This window comes from Rattus norvegicus, chromosome 3 (assembly GCF_021556685.1).
Source record: "Rattus norvegicus strain SHRSP/BbbUtx chromosome 3, alternate assembly SHRSP_T2T, whole genome shotgun sequence".
NCBI lineage: Eukaryota > Metazoa > Chordata > Mammalia > Rodentia > Muridae > Rattus > Rattus norvegicus.
The window spans coordinates 113,097,176-113,112,148 of record NC_141536.1 but is presented as its reverse complement, the minus strand read 5'-3'; the positions used below and the strand labels follow the sequence as shown (position 1 = coordinate 113,112,148).

General features: G+C 39.5%; 1 protein-coding gene across 3 annotated transcripts in view; it reads left to right on the top strand.

Annotated features, from left to right (window-relative positions):
- Positions 1 to 100: 100 nt before the first annotated feature.
- The window catches only part of Fam227b (family with sequence similarity 227, member B), a 166,406-nt gene continuing 151,533 nt past the window's right edge, over positions 101 to 14,973 (top strand). For 2 of the 3 annotated variants that reach the window (XM_087650950.1, XM_087650949.1), the window contains exons 1-3: positions 101 to 177; positions 4,487 to 4,527; positions 6,389 to 6,442. Coding sequence is in view for 2 of the 3 variants with exons in the window: in XM_087650949.1 (XP_087507075.1) it covers positions 4,507 to 4,527; positions 6,389 to 6,442 (75 nt within the window). In the remaining variant the exon portion in view is untranslated. The remainder of the gene's footprint in view (positions 178 to 4,486; positions 4,528 to 6,388; positions 6,443 to 14,973) is intronic. The other variant, NM_001013920.2, reaches the window with a different exon arrangement.

Sequence of the window (14,973 nt, the reverse complement as noted above, 5' to 3'; positions counted from 1 at the left end):
CTGGCGGTTGCCAGGGCCAAGGCGAAGCTGACCGCGGCGCATGCTCAGAGGGTGAATCCCCTGGGCGAGCCGGAGGAACACGTTCGGAAGTCCCGCCTTCCTTTCCTCTGTGAACTGTCCCAAAGGAACCGTCGGCTCTCTGCTGTGATGCCCGTTTTCCGCTCCCCCCGGGACTGGGTACGAATTCGGAACAGCATTTTCAAAAGTAGTTTCCTTGAGTTAATGAGGAGCTAGTAACTCCGCTTTACCTCACCAAATATTTAAGAGAGCTCGGACTTGTAGCTTTAGGTGGTTGGTAGTTTTCTTAGGAAAACCGTTTACTCATTATTTGCTTTGCGTAAAACTCGCAGAGTTGGCACCTACTGTATTTTTCTGCTTTGAAGGCTAATGTATGTGGATAAATGATTAAATTATTTTTCTATGCCCCACCTCAAAGAAACCTAAATAATAGTTGTTAAATTAGAAACAAAACTGTCATATATCAAGCAATTTATTTAATGAGCGGAGAATTATGAAATTAGCCAATGGGAGAAAAAGAACAGCCTTGTGTGGAATCACAAATGACAAGCCAGGACACTGATGTTTACCACGCCAGAATTTATGTAAAAGTTTTACTAGAACAATAGACAACAGTCACCATGAATTCTCAGGATCACACCCTTAAGTGGGAGTAGGGCTCATTTCCAGCTGTTAAAAGGAGTTGCCTGGCCATGAGTGGCAGCCATACATGAATAGAGCTTAAACGGGACTGGAGGGAGCCTTATAACAGCCCTTCCCCTCCTTTAGACTACTCTTTGGGGATGAAATATCAGAGGCTATTAGCATCAGCAGAAAGAGGACACGCACATGCAACGCCCCCCAACCTCCCAGGGAGAGAGGGAGGGAGTTCATGAAGCCACATCTTGAAGAGTAGTTAGAGTATAGGGAAGTCTTTTCAACTGGAAAGGGTATTGCATAGGATATGTTGTTTTACATCTTAACCTATTTATAAACAGCAATAAAAACTTAAGTCAACTATACTGCAGAGCTACAGTGATACCTCACATCTGTAATGGGGAACCAGGAGAATCAAGAGATTGAGGCCACTCTAGTATTCATAATAAGTTTAAGGCCAGTCTGGGCTGGGGAAGACACTATATGAGACAAAACCCCATACTTTTTAAATAATGAAATTATACAGGGCAGAAAGCCATTATACTTAGTATATTCTTAGTAAAGTACTACATAATAGAACTTTCAGTTGCATGTGCATACAGATATACTTATGTGCAGATATATATGTATATGGCAAGCATCCCTATGTCTGTGTAATTACCCCAAAGTACAGTAGTTTGACACAACCATATGGTCTAGCGCATGGCTTTTTCTCTTGTAACTCAGTTGGAAAGACTGAGCATACTGTCAGGATGCCTATTGATAAATTCACTATGCGGCCTCAACTTACAGTGAGGCAGTGGGGTAGCAGACTTAATAGCTTAGGCTGGGAGTCTGTCTTAGAGTTTCTGTTGCTGCGATAATACCCTGACTAAAAGCAACTTAGGGAGGAAAACAATTTATTTGGCTTACATTCCAGGTCATAGTCCATGGATGGAAACAAAAGCAGGAACTCAAAGCAGGAACTAAGACAGAAGCCATGGAGGGGCACTGCTTCCTACCTTGCTCCCCATTGCTTACTCAACCTGCTTTCTTATACAGCCAAGAACCACCTATCTAGGGGTGGCAGTGCCACCTGTGCCCACCCACATTAATCAGCAGTCAATAAAGTGCCTTCAGACAATCCGATAGAGGCATTTTCTCAGTTAATGTTCCTTCTCCCAGATAACTCTGATTGTGTCAAGCTGACAAAACCAAACCAACCAAAACCAAAACAAAAAGCAACAACAAAAAAACCCAAACAAAGAAAAGAAAACAAGCCCAACCAGGACAGACTTCAAACGGAATGTGGCAAAGAAGGCTGAAATTGCATGCCCTTTTTAACCCATCAAAAATAACAGTGTTACCTCTCTCCTATTCTTTTGCTTGCAAATAAGATTTTAGGCCCATTCAGATATTAGGAAAAGGAACGTAGTTCGCACTTCCAAAAGGTTTATCAAAGAGCATGCAGCCTGAAAGATAAACTATCATAGTGAACTTTCAGCTTATCCCAGGACACCACAAAATATCAGTGGCTTAATATGACAAACTTTTCTGATAAAAGATTGCTATAACTGTCCCTAGTTAAAAGAAAAAGTAGGCTCTGGGTCACAGGCTTCTTATTTTTCAGTCTTTTGAACACTTCCTAGGAATTGGGGTCATAGCATATCTGACAATATAGAAATATAGTAACTCACAAAACCATACTCCAGGATAGGCCTTCCTCCCAAGAGTAGTTGTGCAGCACAAATTGGGCTGGATGAGGTTTTTGTTGCTGTTTGTTTTTAAGATGGTGCCAACTCAAAGTTGTGTTTGTAGGAAGTTGAGGATGGAGAGGGTGTGTCTGGAAGGAGTTGGGTAAGGAGGTGAATACGATCAAAATGAGATTCTCAAAGTAATTCAAGTGTTCTACTTAGAAATGAGCTATCAAGGCTTGAAAAGACTCTAATGCACATTATCAGCTGAAGGAAGCCAATGTGAAGAGGCTATATACTTGTGATTCTGTGTTATATCACAGTGCAAGCATTATTCACATTTGTGGTGATGATGGATTAGCCATGCACATGTGCCGCTTCTCCAGTCAGTCATGTGTGCTAAGTGTGTAGCAACAATGTGTGCTAAGTGCTATCCTATCTAGCTTTGTGTGAGTACATGTTGCCATTGGCATGACAAATTACATTCTGGTACATTTCACTCAATGGAGCCCCATAATTAAGTGACTAATAATTGATGCCTGGTTCTTTCATGTGGTGATGCATACCTGTAATCTCAGCTACTCAGGAGGCTGGGACAGGAGGATCATGAGTTGAAGACCAATTTGGGCGACATAGTAAGTCCTTGTCTCAAACAATACAAAACAAAAAAACAAAAAAGCCAACGAACCAAACAAACCAAAAGCCAAAACCAAACAAAAGTCAGAAAGGCAAAAGGTATTACTGAATTTACAGAGATATTTTTAAATGTTAGATCCTTAGCAAGAATGTGGTTTGTAAAGCTTTCTACACTTCGGTCAAAAATGAAAATCAGTATACAAGCATTTGGAAATCTTTTTGGCATTGCTTAACTACAGCTGACCCAGCCATCCCCTGATGAATTAGAGATTGTATGCCAGAAGACATAACAAGAACGTTCACGTTGATGTGAGGAGTAACATGAGTGGGAATTGACTTGAGTTCCCCAAAAGTAGGACAGACAAATAAACTTTGAAAGTATTATACACTACAGTGTTAAACAAGAGTCATGTTCTTTCATTACATGAGACAGCATAGATGGTTCTTACGGTTATAATGTCAAGTTCAGAAGCCCAGGACTGTTTATTTTGTTTCCTCCAGTTCCATAAGTCTTTAAGGAGAAGCTTACTCAGGATGGTAGGAATTAGTGTGGCCATGCTGCATGAAAGAAGAAAGGCTAATTGTGAGGCTTTTGCCTAAGAGTAGGGCCTGAATTACTCAGAAGAGCTTTAAGCTCTTGTTCTAATTCAGCAACGCCTTATCTAAGGAATATTGTGGTAGCCCTGAGCAAAAGCTGTCCACTCTGTCTTGAGACAGTGTCTTGCTAAATTTCCTAGGAAGACCTGGAACTTGGAATCTTCATGCTGAGTAGCTGGGATTCTTGTTCTTTACTGCCAGATCCATCTAAACATGCCATTTCTTCACACACTGTTATTCAGCCTACGCTGTACCATCTTTAATACATTTAAGCTTGTATACCCTGGTCTGTTTTTGTAGGTGTCTGATGTGTATTGACAACATTTCCCCTGGATTATGGCTCCAATTCTTTCTGGGGTTATTCTGTAATTGTACCATTGAACATTATGTAACAATCACGTAGAACACTGAGATTTAAGAGTTCTGAGTTTTGGCAAGCATCAGCCTTTTTCTTTCTTTGGCTTTTTAGAGTAAAGGGCTGATCTGTAACTTTCTTAGAATGAAAGGCTGCTCTAGAATCTTTGAGTTGAGTTGAGTTTTAGAGTTAGCTGTAACTTTAATTGGATTGAGTTTATTCGTGATTTACTCAATCTCCAACCTCTTCTAATTACTTCTAATATTTTCTTGACATTTGAGCTATGGGAAGTTTGAAGTGAAGTTTGTTCTTTTTAAAATTCTGTTCAGGTTCTGGAATTCAAACATATAAGAGTCAGTCAACCTGTCCAGTTTTCCTCTGTGTACATTCTTCCTCCATTTTGACTTTGTTGGCAAAATTCCTAGATGAGGCTTGAAGGTGACACAGAAGGGTTGTTTAAAGTCATCTGCCTTTGAATTTGGGTATCTTTCCAGTTTGTTCCCTAAAACCATACTTATATCTAAGACCCAGAGAATCTCTCTTCATCTCTGAATTTATTTCATCATGACAGGCCACAGGAAGGTTCAGTGGATGGAGTTGCCTACCCCTCAGGTAAGAAAGCTATTGGGGATTTGTACTTATTTATAAAATATGTTTTCTTTCTAAATTTCAGATCATCATCTGGGCTGTCTTCATGACTTGCCCACTGTTGATCTGAGCCTGGTGCTGAGAAGCCCGGCATGGAGTTTAGAGCTTTGATAAGTTTGGAATGAAGGAAGCGTTACAACCTTGACCATCACTGTTAGCAGTATCTGCTGACTTTCATTAATACCTAGAAAAGAATGCTTGCTATATGACCTGGCTTTTCCTTAATATTTCCACAGAGCAGCTCTCTCCTTCTATGAGGAGAGATGTGTGCTTGCCTCTCATTTCTTAAGTCCTTTTCATATTATTCCAGACTGTGAATTTTATTTTGAAGTTGGCTAAAAGTTCTCTATGCATGTTTCATGACTTCGATTTATTTTCTCTTTCTTCCAGGAAAATGTGATATTATTTTCATGTTATAATTGAAATAGTGGGCTGGCAAGATGTTAAAGGCTAGGTTTACAACCAAAAATTTAATTGAAATAGTTTGATAGCCATTAAAAATAATAAAATAATGAAATTTATTTCATTTATTTCTAAGCCTTTTGTATACACTACTCCTCATGTCCTTTTCTGTCTGCTTAGCCCCAGAGTTCCATGTTTCCTTAATACTTGAGTTCATCTGCTCTTGATATTTTACATAATGATATTAATATATTCTAAATAATAGTAAGAGAATGACACATTCAATTTAACTCCAAATGTGTAATTAGTTTTATAGAGTATAGCCCTGTGATTTTATAGACTGGACCATTTAATAGGTAAATATACAATAAGTTTTTTAGTAAACTAAAATATGGTTTTATTCTTTTCAGTCATTATTAAGGTATATTAATTGGTTATTAAGGTATATTAAGGACTTCCAATTTTTTCTCTCTTTCCCTCTCTTTGGTTCCTCCTCACTAAATTTCATCATCTGGACATGTTCTTCAAATAGCTAGATACTTTCCTACTTATCTTCTCATCTGTTCATCAAGTGAAGAATACAAGTACTTATGAACTTGGACAGATGCTGTATATCATTTACGGTCTTCAGCTCTGATGTTCATAGTCTATCTCCCTGGAGACATGAATCTGCTCACTAGTACCAGGGAAAAAACTTTGTAAGCTTGGAGGTTGAAGCCCTTTTAGAAAAACAGTGCCAGTTTTTGTTTTTGTGTATGCTTTGTTTTAAAACAGGTCTTTCTGGGTAACTAGTTTAGTCTTGAATTTTCAATCTTCCAATTAGAAGTAACTTTTAATTTGATACTTTTAAGTGCTAAATAGGCCAATAAGGGCTTGGAAAGAGAGAGTTTTAGACAGGGAAATATCTAAGCTGAAGGAGGAATGTGTGCAAAGTCTCCACGAGATGGACTCAAGTTTATCTTGATACAATTTGTCCATGGTTGTACACATTTTCAATGCTCAGAGCAAGTCCTGCATAATATAAATGGGATCATGAGTTGTTAGCCTGGAGCATCTAGAGTATAGTCACAATTTCACTACTGTGGCTTTCCTGTCACCAAGAGGAATATTTATTAAATTTCTGGTTCTGGGTTTATTATAGATACATTCCACAACAACTCAAAAATATCTTGGAATTCTTATTAGAATTTGATATGAGAGCATTCAGCAATATTCATGTTGGGGTTTCTTGTAGAAGTAGCATCTAAACTCTTACCTCTATCCCTTTTCAAAGTGTATGGACTTTACAAAGTACACAAATGAATGTTTTAGAATATCTTACAAATTCTGAAAGTTCTAACTTAAATACCATATTTTGCTTTAATGGACTATGTATATTAAGTACAATCAGAATTAATGCAATTGACTGATTTTGCTTCATCAGAAAGTCCAAGAGCCCCCAAAGAGCTTTGAAGAATTCTTAAAGTCTCAGAACTGGGTGAGTAGGACTTTGTGTCCTTGTTTCTCTGCTGACACACCCTTTAAAACATCAGATATGTGAGGCGAACGTGATAACCACTACACTATGGACTTCTGACAGTGGGAGTGGAGGTGTCTCTGACTCTTTTGAGTGTTTTAAGAAACCTTTTCCTCCTACTGGGTTGCCTTATCCACCCTTGATATCAGAGTTTGTGCTTGGAGTTTTGTAACTTGTTATGTCCTGTTCAGTTGACATCCCTGGGCAGCCTAAAGTTTTCTGAAGGGAAATGCAGAAGAGTGTTCTGAGGGAGAATAGATGTGAGGAATAGTGAGACTGGAAGTGTGGAAGAAATGGGGAACTGCAGGGGTATGTATTGTATGAGAGAGGAATAAATTTTTAAAATATTAAAAATGAAAAAAAAACTATCAGCTATAGAAAGAAGAATGGGATCTGAGACAGTGTGTCAATCTGGGGAATGTTTGCTCATGTTTATTTCCTTTCAGTGGACTCAATGTCATGTTTAGTTCACCTCAGCAACAGTGGTGTTTGACATTTAATCCTATTAGCTCTGTGCATACAGTTCTGTGAACTTCCCTAAGATTTCTGTCTTATTTATACCTCAAAATCTGACAATTACTCTTAGCTAGCCACTCGTCATTACTACAATACTCACAGAGAGTTTACAGAGAGTGTACATTGGTATTCCTCCATTATTGAATCAAACAAATATTCAAGGTATGTTTTCATATTGAAAACTCCAGTTTTCATTGTTATGCATAATGAGTCTTTCTGGAGTTACTGGGATCACTAAAGAGTCCCCTGAGAATTGGGTAAGTTTGTTAATTTGCAGATGTGAAGCTAAGATTTGTCGTTGTACTTTAAGCTATGTCTGATAAAGGTTGGAATAAAGATGACAGTTCAAAAGACAGGAAAGGTGACTTTTTTAAAAAAGCATTTTTTTAGCCTTTATTAAATGTTTGCTATCCAAAAACAAACCAGTGTCTGGTTGTAGATCTAAATTAACTCACTTAATAGAAACAATGTTCTAGGGCAGGAGTTGGGGGGAGGGTTAATTTCATTTATTTATTTTTTTGCTTATTCACTTTACATCCTGTTCACTGCCCCCCTCCTGGTCACCTGCCCCCACAATCCTTCCTGAATCTCCCCTCCCCTTTCCTTCTGAGTGGGTGCCCTCCCATCTCACAGCCACCACCACCCCTGACCCCACCCCACCCCCACCCCTACCCCAACTCCTGGTATCCCCCTACCCTGGCACTTCAGGTCTCTCTGAGGCTAGGGGCTTCCTCTCCCACTGAGCCCAGACACAGCAGCCCAGCAGGTAGAACATCTCCTAGGTATAGGCAGCAGCTTCTGGGACAGTCCATGTTCAGTTGTTCAGACCCACATGAAGACCAAGCTACATATGTTCAAGGAGGCCTAAGTCCAGCCCATGTAGGCTCTTCGGTTGGTGGTTTAGTCTCCGAGAGCCCCAGGGGTCCAAGATAGTTGACTCTGTTGGTCTTCTTGTGGCGTTTCTATCCCCTTGGAGGCTGCAGTCCTTCCTCCTCTTCTTCCATAACAGTCCTCAAGCTCCACTCGTTGTTTGACTGAGGGTGTCTACTTCTGAGTTGGTTGGTGGGTGGGGCCTCTCAAAGGACAGCCACACTAGACTCCTGTCTGCAAGCATAACAGAGTATCATTAATAGAGTCAGGGATTGGTGCTTACCCATGGGATAGGTCTCAAGTTGGACCAGTTATTGGTTGGCCATTCCCTCATTCTCTACTCCATCCCCAATCCATGCATTTCTTGTAGAGAGGATATTTTGGGTCAAGTTGTAGGTAGGTTGGTGTCCCTATCAATTCACTAGAGTTCCTGTCTGGCCACAGGAGGCAGCCTCCCCAGTCTTCATATCCCCAATGCTGAGAGACACAGCTAGGGACATTCTCGTGGATTCTTGGGTGCCTCCCCTATCCCAGGTCTCCATCTCTTTCAGGAGATAACCCCCCCCCATTGGTTTTAGATTTCCATTCGTTCTCATGGTAATCTGGACATCTCCTCTGCCCTTCCCACACCTGTTCCTGAACCCTCCCAATCCCATCTCCATCCAGTTCCCTCCCTCCATCTGCCTTCCATAGCCATTCCATTCCTGCTTCCAAGTGAAACTCAAGTATTTCTAAACAGGTCCACTTTCAGCACACCCCAATAACCTTTCTTTTCCACTACCTCTGGTGGGTGATGGACTAGAAAGGAGGTTAACACATTTAAGAACCATCACTAAAAGTAGGGTTGAGAAAAATTAAAGCCTACAGGATACTCCCACAACACTTGTGCCTCTATTGTACCAGCATATCTTGTAGGCAGGTCACTGATGTAGATTGCAGGGTTTATAGCTGCATTGATGGTTACCTTTCTCCTCTGGTAGAGTGCAGAATATCTTCTAGTAATGCGAACACTAGTCAGCAGTGGTAAAGCTCTAGTTAAGCTCTTGACTTTTCCCTATTTGATGAGATATATGTGTTGTCTTCTGCAATTGGGCCTTACTATTTGTTTATAAAGAGCAACCAGTAGCCATGGGACTAAGCTGAGATGTTTGAGGCCTCCTTGGCCAAACATTTAACAAGATAAAACCCATTCCTGGCACTGGAGGTTTCACATGGTATCAAATAATGTCCAGTTAGGTTATTGTCTCCCTCATTATTTGGTGACTCCATTTATATTTCTTTCATATAAGTATATATTTTGAGAAGCTTCTGTAATAGTAGGTTTCATATGACATCACCCCTCAAAATGGCCTTTAGTGTTAGTTGTTCCTCCCATATTCTCTCTTACCCGTCTCACCCATCTCACTGCCCTATTAATTCTCCCACTTCAGTTTTCCTCAGGTCTCTTCCATAAATATATATTCTATTTCCCCTTTCCTGGAGCATACTCCTCTCCCTGGTGGTCCCTTATTTGAAACCTCTGAGACTATATAGATTGTAGCATGCCTATGAAAGACTTAAATGATAATATCTATATAGAAGAGAAAATATACCGTATATTTGTTTTTTTGGTTTTTGTTTTTTTTTGGGGGGGGGTCTGGATTGCCTCACTCAGGATGAGTTTTCTAGCTCCATCCATTTACCTACAAATTTCATAATTTTTTGTGTAATAGCTAAATAGTACTGCATTGTGTAGATGTACCACATTTGCATCACCCATCTGTGCAGGACATTGAAGTTGTTTCTATGCCCTAGCTATTGTTAATAGAGTGGCAGTGATCATGATTAAGCAACTATTTATGGAGTATAATGTATAAGGTAATGCCCTTCTGACATATGCCAAGGAGTGGTATAGCTAGACCAGGTTAGATCTGCTTATAGCTTTTTAGAGAACTCTCTATACTGATTTCCAAAGTGACTGCCCCAGTTTTCAATCAGTTGTTTTCTTTATCCTAGCAATTCTGACTGGGGTTTGTGCTGTGTTTGTCTAATTGCTAAGGGTATTGAACACATTTAAAGTTATTCCTTAGTTCCTCCCACCCCCTCTTGAGAACTCAGTTTAGATGCTCAGTCTATTTTTAATTCTGTCATTTGTTTTTCTTGATTCTATTGTTTTGAGTTCTTTGTATATTCTGGATATCAAATTTATGATTGGAAAAGATTCTCTTCCACTTTGTGTGTTTCCTTTTTATTTCATTTATTTCTTTTACTCTAAAGTAAAGAACAATTATGTTATTACTTCTTTTATTTTTTTAGATTATAGTATATTATATCATGTGCCCCTTCTCTTTTCTTCTTCTAAAGTGTCCCACATATCTCTCCTTGTTCTTGTTTAAACTCATGGTCTCTTGTTTTATTAATTGTTGTTACATATATGTCCATGTATTTGTTCCTAAATATAACTCACTCAAGTCTATATAATGTTACTTGTATGTATGTCTTTAGGGATGATCATTTGGTGTTGGATAATCAATTGCTGTGCTCTTCCCTGGGAAAGACTTTTTTCCACTCTAAGCGTTCTTTATAGTTCTTTGTGTAGGTTGGAGGAGTCAAGAGCTTGTGCCCTGTCCACTTTAGCATGTCTATTGTCCTTGTTCAGCTCAGGTTTAGTGTGACTATGCATGTAGCTTCTGACAGTCTCAGGACACAATCTCACTGCAAACATCATTAACTTTGGTCTTAAAATTTTTCCATCCTCTCTTCTTCATTTTTCCCTAAGCCTTAGGTAAGGGAGCTGCTTTGGAGACCTATCCATTTGAAATGGTCTCCACAACTATGTGCTTTGACTGGCTGTAGTTTTCTGTAATGATCTCTATCTTGTTGCAAAGAGAAGCTTCCTTGATGAAGAGTAAGGACTACACTTACTTGTGGGTATAAGAAATAACATTTAGAATGTAGTTAGGGATTACGCTGGTTTAATAAAGTGGAAGGTGTAGATTCTGCTCCAAGATCCATGACTACTAGCCCGGGTAGATGGCTAGGTTTCCAGTACCAAGCATGAGTCTCCTCTTGTTAAGCAGATCTTAAGTGAGGTTAGTGAGCTGTTAGATACCACCAAAGTGTGTGTGCCACTACTGAACCCTTAGGGCTAGTTTGCCATGCTGGTTGTTGTGGTTCATAGGTATCACAGCTGAGTAAGTCTCGTGGTTACTTCTCTTTTGTGGAAGCTTGTGTGGTGCTTTCTGGAACCGTGAAAACGACTACTCAGAAAGAAGGCTTTCAGATCAGTTGTAGCACTGGGGCCTCTGGGTCATGCCTCTGATGTCTATACTGTCTTCAGCAATAGGGCCTTATCTTCCTCTTCTGGAGGAGAATTGAGAGCAGTGGCATCAGGCTATGTGTTTTAGAAGAATCTTGGACAGTCCTGGCCAACAACTCAAAAGAGGGCACCTCATGCCTGATGTTGGAGTTCAGTAGACGGTCTTTGGTTCTTGGAGGGAGCATTTTCATTTAAACTATACATGGATGTTTATACACAGATGTATATGTACTATAGGGTTTTTAGGTAGATAACTAATGGTATAATTCCTTGTGGCATTTTTTAGACATCCCTAAATCCTGTAAAACATATGCAGTTAGGTTTATAAACCTAGAAAAATGCTAAATGAAATAAACCAGACCCAGAAAGACCACACTACTACATTTTCAATTCACACACGGAATCTAAAGCAGTCAGACTCAGTAGTAGACAGTAACCTAATGGTTTCCAGAGGCTTGTAAGAAGAGCATAAATGCATTGAAAAATACAAAGTTTCTATTATATGATATGAATATACACTATATGTATGGTAACACTAGTTAATATATATTTTAGAATTGCCAAGCAATACTATTAGATTTCTCACCATAAAAAAAAAACATGCAAAAACCTATGTGATGTAATGTGTTCTTGACTTTATACTTGGCTGGAAATTTCATAGCATATACAGATGTTAAAACAGCATGTTTATTTATCATATATATGTATAATTTTGCTTATTACATATCAGAAAAGCTGGAAAAATAGAAGTAAAAATAACTATTGTGCCTTCTATTTTTCTTTCTTCCAAGCCAAACACTGAGGAACTGTCTTAAACTGTGGACTCATACTAAAAGAAATGAATTGTGAATATTTATAATTCTAAATTTTGTTATTTTTTTCTATAAAAGGTATTACTAGATCAATTGATGAAATTTCAATAGGATTTAATTTAAATAGGGAAATGGCATCAAGACTAGTTTTCTAATTATTTTTTTCCTTTTTTTCTTTATTAACTTGAGTATTTCTTATTTACATTTTGAATGTTGTTCCCTTTCCCGGTTTCCGGGCCAACATCCCCCTAACCCCTCCACCTACCCTTCTATATGGGTGTTCCCCTCCCCATCCTCCCCCCATTACCGCCCTCCCCCCAACAATCACGTTCACTGGGGGTTCAGTCTTAGCAGGGCCAAGGGCTTCCCCTTCCCACTGGTGATCTTACTAGGCTATTCGTTGCTACCTATGAGGTCAGAGTCCAGGGTCAGTCCATGTATAGTCTTTGGGTAGTGGCTTAGTCCCTGGAAGCTCTGGTTGGTTGGCATTGTTGTTCATATGGGGTCTCGAACCCCTTCAAGTTCTTCTAGTCCTTTCTCTGATTCCTTCAACGAGGGTCCTGTTCTCAGTTCAGTGGTTTGCTGCTGGCATTTGCTTATGTATTTGCTGTATTCTGGCTGTGTCTCTCAGGAGAGATCTACATCTGTTTCCTGTCAGCCTGCACTTCTTTGCTTCATCCATCTTGTCTAATGGGTGGCTGTATATGTATGGGCCACATGTGGGGCAGGCTCTGAATGGGTGTTCCTTTTGCCTCTGTTTTAATCTTTGCCTCCCTATTCCCAAGGATATTCTTGTTCCCCCTTTAAAGGAGGAGTGAAGCATTCGCATTTTGATCATCCGTCTTGAGTTTCATGTGTTCTGTGCATCTTGGGTAATTCGAGCATTTGGGCTAATAGCCACTTATCAATGAGTGCATACCATGTGTGTTTTTCTGTGATTGGGTTAGCTCACTCAGGATGATATTTTCCAGTTCCCTCCATTTGCCTACGAATTTCATAAAGTCATTGTTTTTGATAGCTGAGTAATATTCCATTGTGTAGATGTACCACATTTTCTGTATCCATTCCTCTTTTGAGGGGCATCTGGGTTCTTTCCAGCTTCTGGCTATTATAAATAAGGCTGCTATGAACATAGTGGAGCACGTGTCTTTGTTATATGTTGAGGCATCTTTTGGGTATATGCCCAAGAGAGGTATAGCTGGGTCCTCAGGTAGTTCAATTTCCAATTTTCTGAGGAACCTCCAGACTGATTTCTAGAATGGTTGTACCAGTCTGCAATCCCACCAACAATGGAGGAGTGTTCCTCTTTCTCCACATCCTCTCCAGCATTTGCTGTCACCTGAGTTTTTGATCTTAGCCATTCTCACTGGTGTGAGGTGAAATCTCAGGGTTGTTTTGATTTGCATTTCCCTTATGACTAAAGATGTTGAGCATTTCTTTAGGTGTTTCTCAGCCATTCGGCATTCCTCAGCTGTGAATTCTTTGTTTAGCTCTGAACCCCATTTTTAATAGGGTTATTTGACTCCCTGCGGTCTAACTTCTTGAGTTCTTTGTATATTTTGGATATGAGGCCTCTATCTGTTGTAGGATTGGTAAAGATCTTTTCCCAATCTGTTGGTTGCCGTTTTGTCCTAATGACAGTGTCCTTTGCCTTACAGAAGGTTTGCAGTTTTGTGAGATCCCATTTGTCGATTCTTGATCTTAGAGCATAAGCCATTGGTGTTTTGTTCAGGAAATTTTCTCCAGTGCCCATGTGTTCGAGATGCTTCCCCACTTTTTCTTCTATTAGTTTACGTGTATCTGGTTTGATGTGGAGGTCCTTGATCCACTGGACATAAGCTTTGTACAGGGTGATAAGCATGGATCGATCTGCATTCTTCTACATGTTGACCTCCAGTTGAACCAGCACCTTTTGCTGAAAATGCTATCTTTTTTTCCATTGGGTGATTTTGGCTCCTTTGTCAAAAATCAAGTGACCATAGGTGTGTGGGTTCATTTCTGGGTCTTCAATTCTATTCCATTGGTCTATCTGTCTGTCTCTGTACCAATACCATGCAGTTTTTATCACTATTGCTCTGTAATACTGCTTGAGTTCAGGGATAGTGATTCCCCCTGAAGTCCTTTTATTGTTGAGGATAGTTTTAGTTCTCCTGGGTTTTTTGTTATTCCAGATGAATTTGCAAGTTGTTCTGTCTAACTCTTTGAAGAATTGGATTGGTGTTTTGATGGGGATTGCATTGAATCTGTAGATCGCTTTTGGTAAAATGGCCATTTTTACTATATTAATCCTGCCAATCCATGAGCATGGGAGATCTTTCCATCTTCTGAGGTCTTCAATTTCTTTCTTCAGAGGCTTGACGTTCTTATTGTACAGATGTTTTACTTGCTTGGTTAAAGTCACACCGAGGTACTTTATATTATTTGGGTCTATTATGAAGGGTGTCATTTCCCTAATTTCTTTCTCGGCTTGTTTCTTTTTTGTGTAGAGGAAGACTACTGATTTATATGAGTTAATTTTATACCCAGCCACTTTGCTGAAGTTGTTTATCAGCTTTAGTAGTTCTCTGGTGGAACTTTTGGGATCACTTAAATATACTATCATATCATCTGCAAATAGTGATATTTTGACTTCTTCTTTTTCAATCTGTATCCCCTGGATCTCCTTTTGTTGTCTGATTGCTCTGGCTAGAACTTCAAGAACTATATTGAATAAGTAGGGAGAGAGTGGGCAGCCTTGTCTAGTCCCTGATTTTAGTGGGATTGCTTCAAGTTTCTCTCCATTTATTTTAATGTTAGCGACTGGTTTGCTGTATGGCTTTTACTATGTTTAGGTATGGGCCTTGAATTCCTATTCTTTCCAGGACTTTTATCATGAAAAGGTATTGAATTTTGTCAAATGCTTTCTCAGGATCTAATGAAATGATCATGTGGTTTTGTTCTTTCAGTTTGTTTATATAATGGACCACGTTGATGGTTTTCCGTATATGAAACCATCC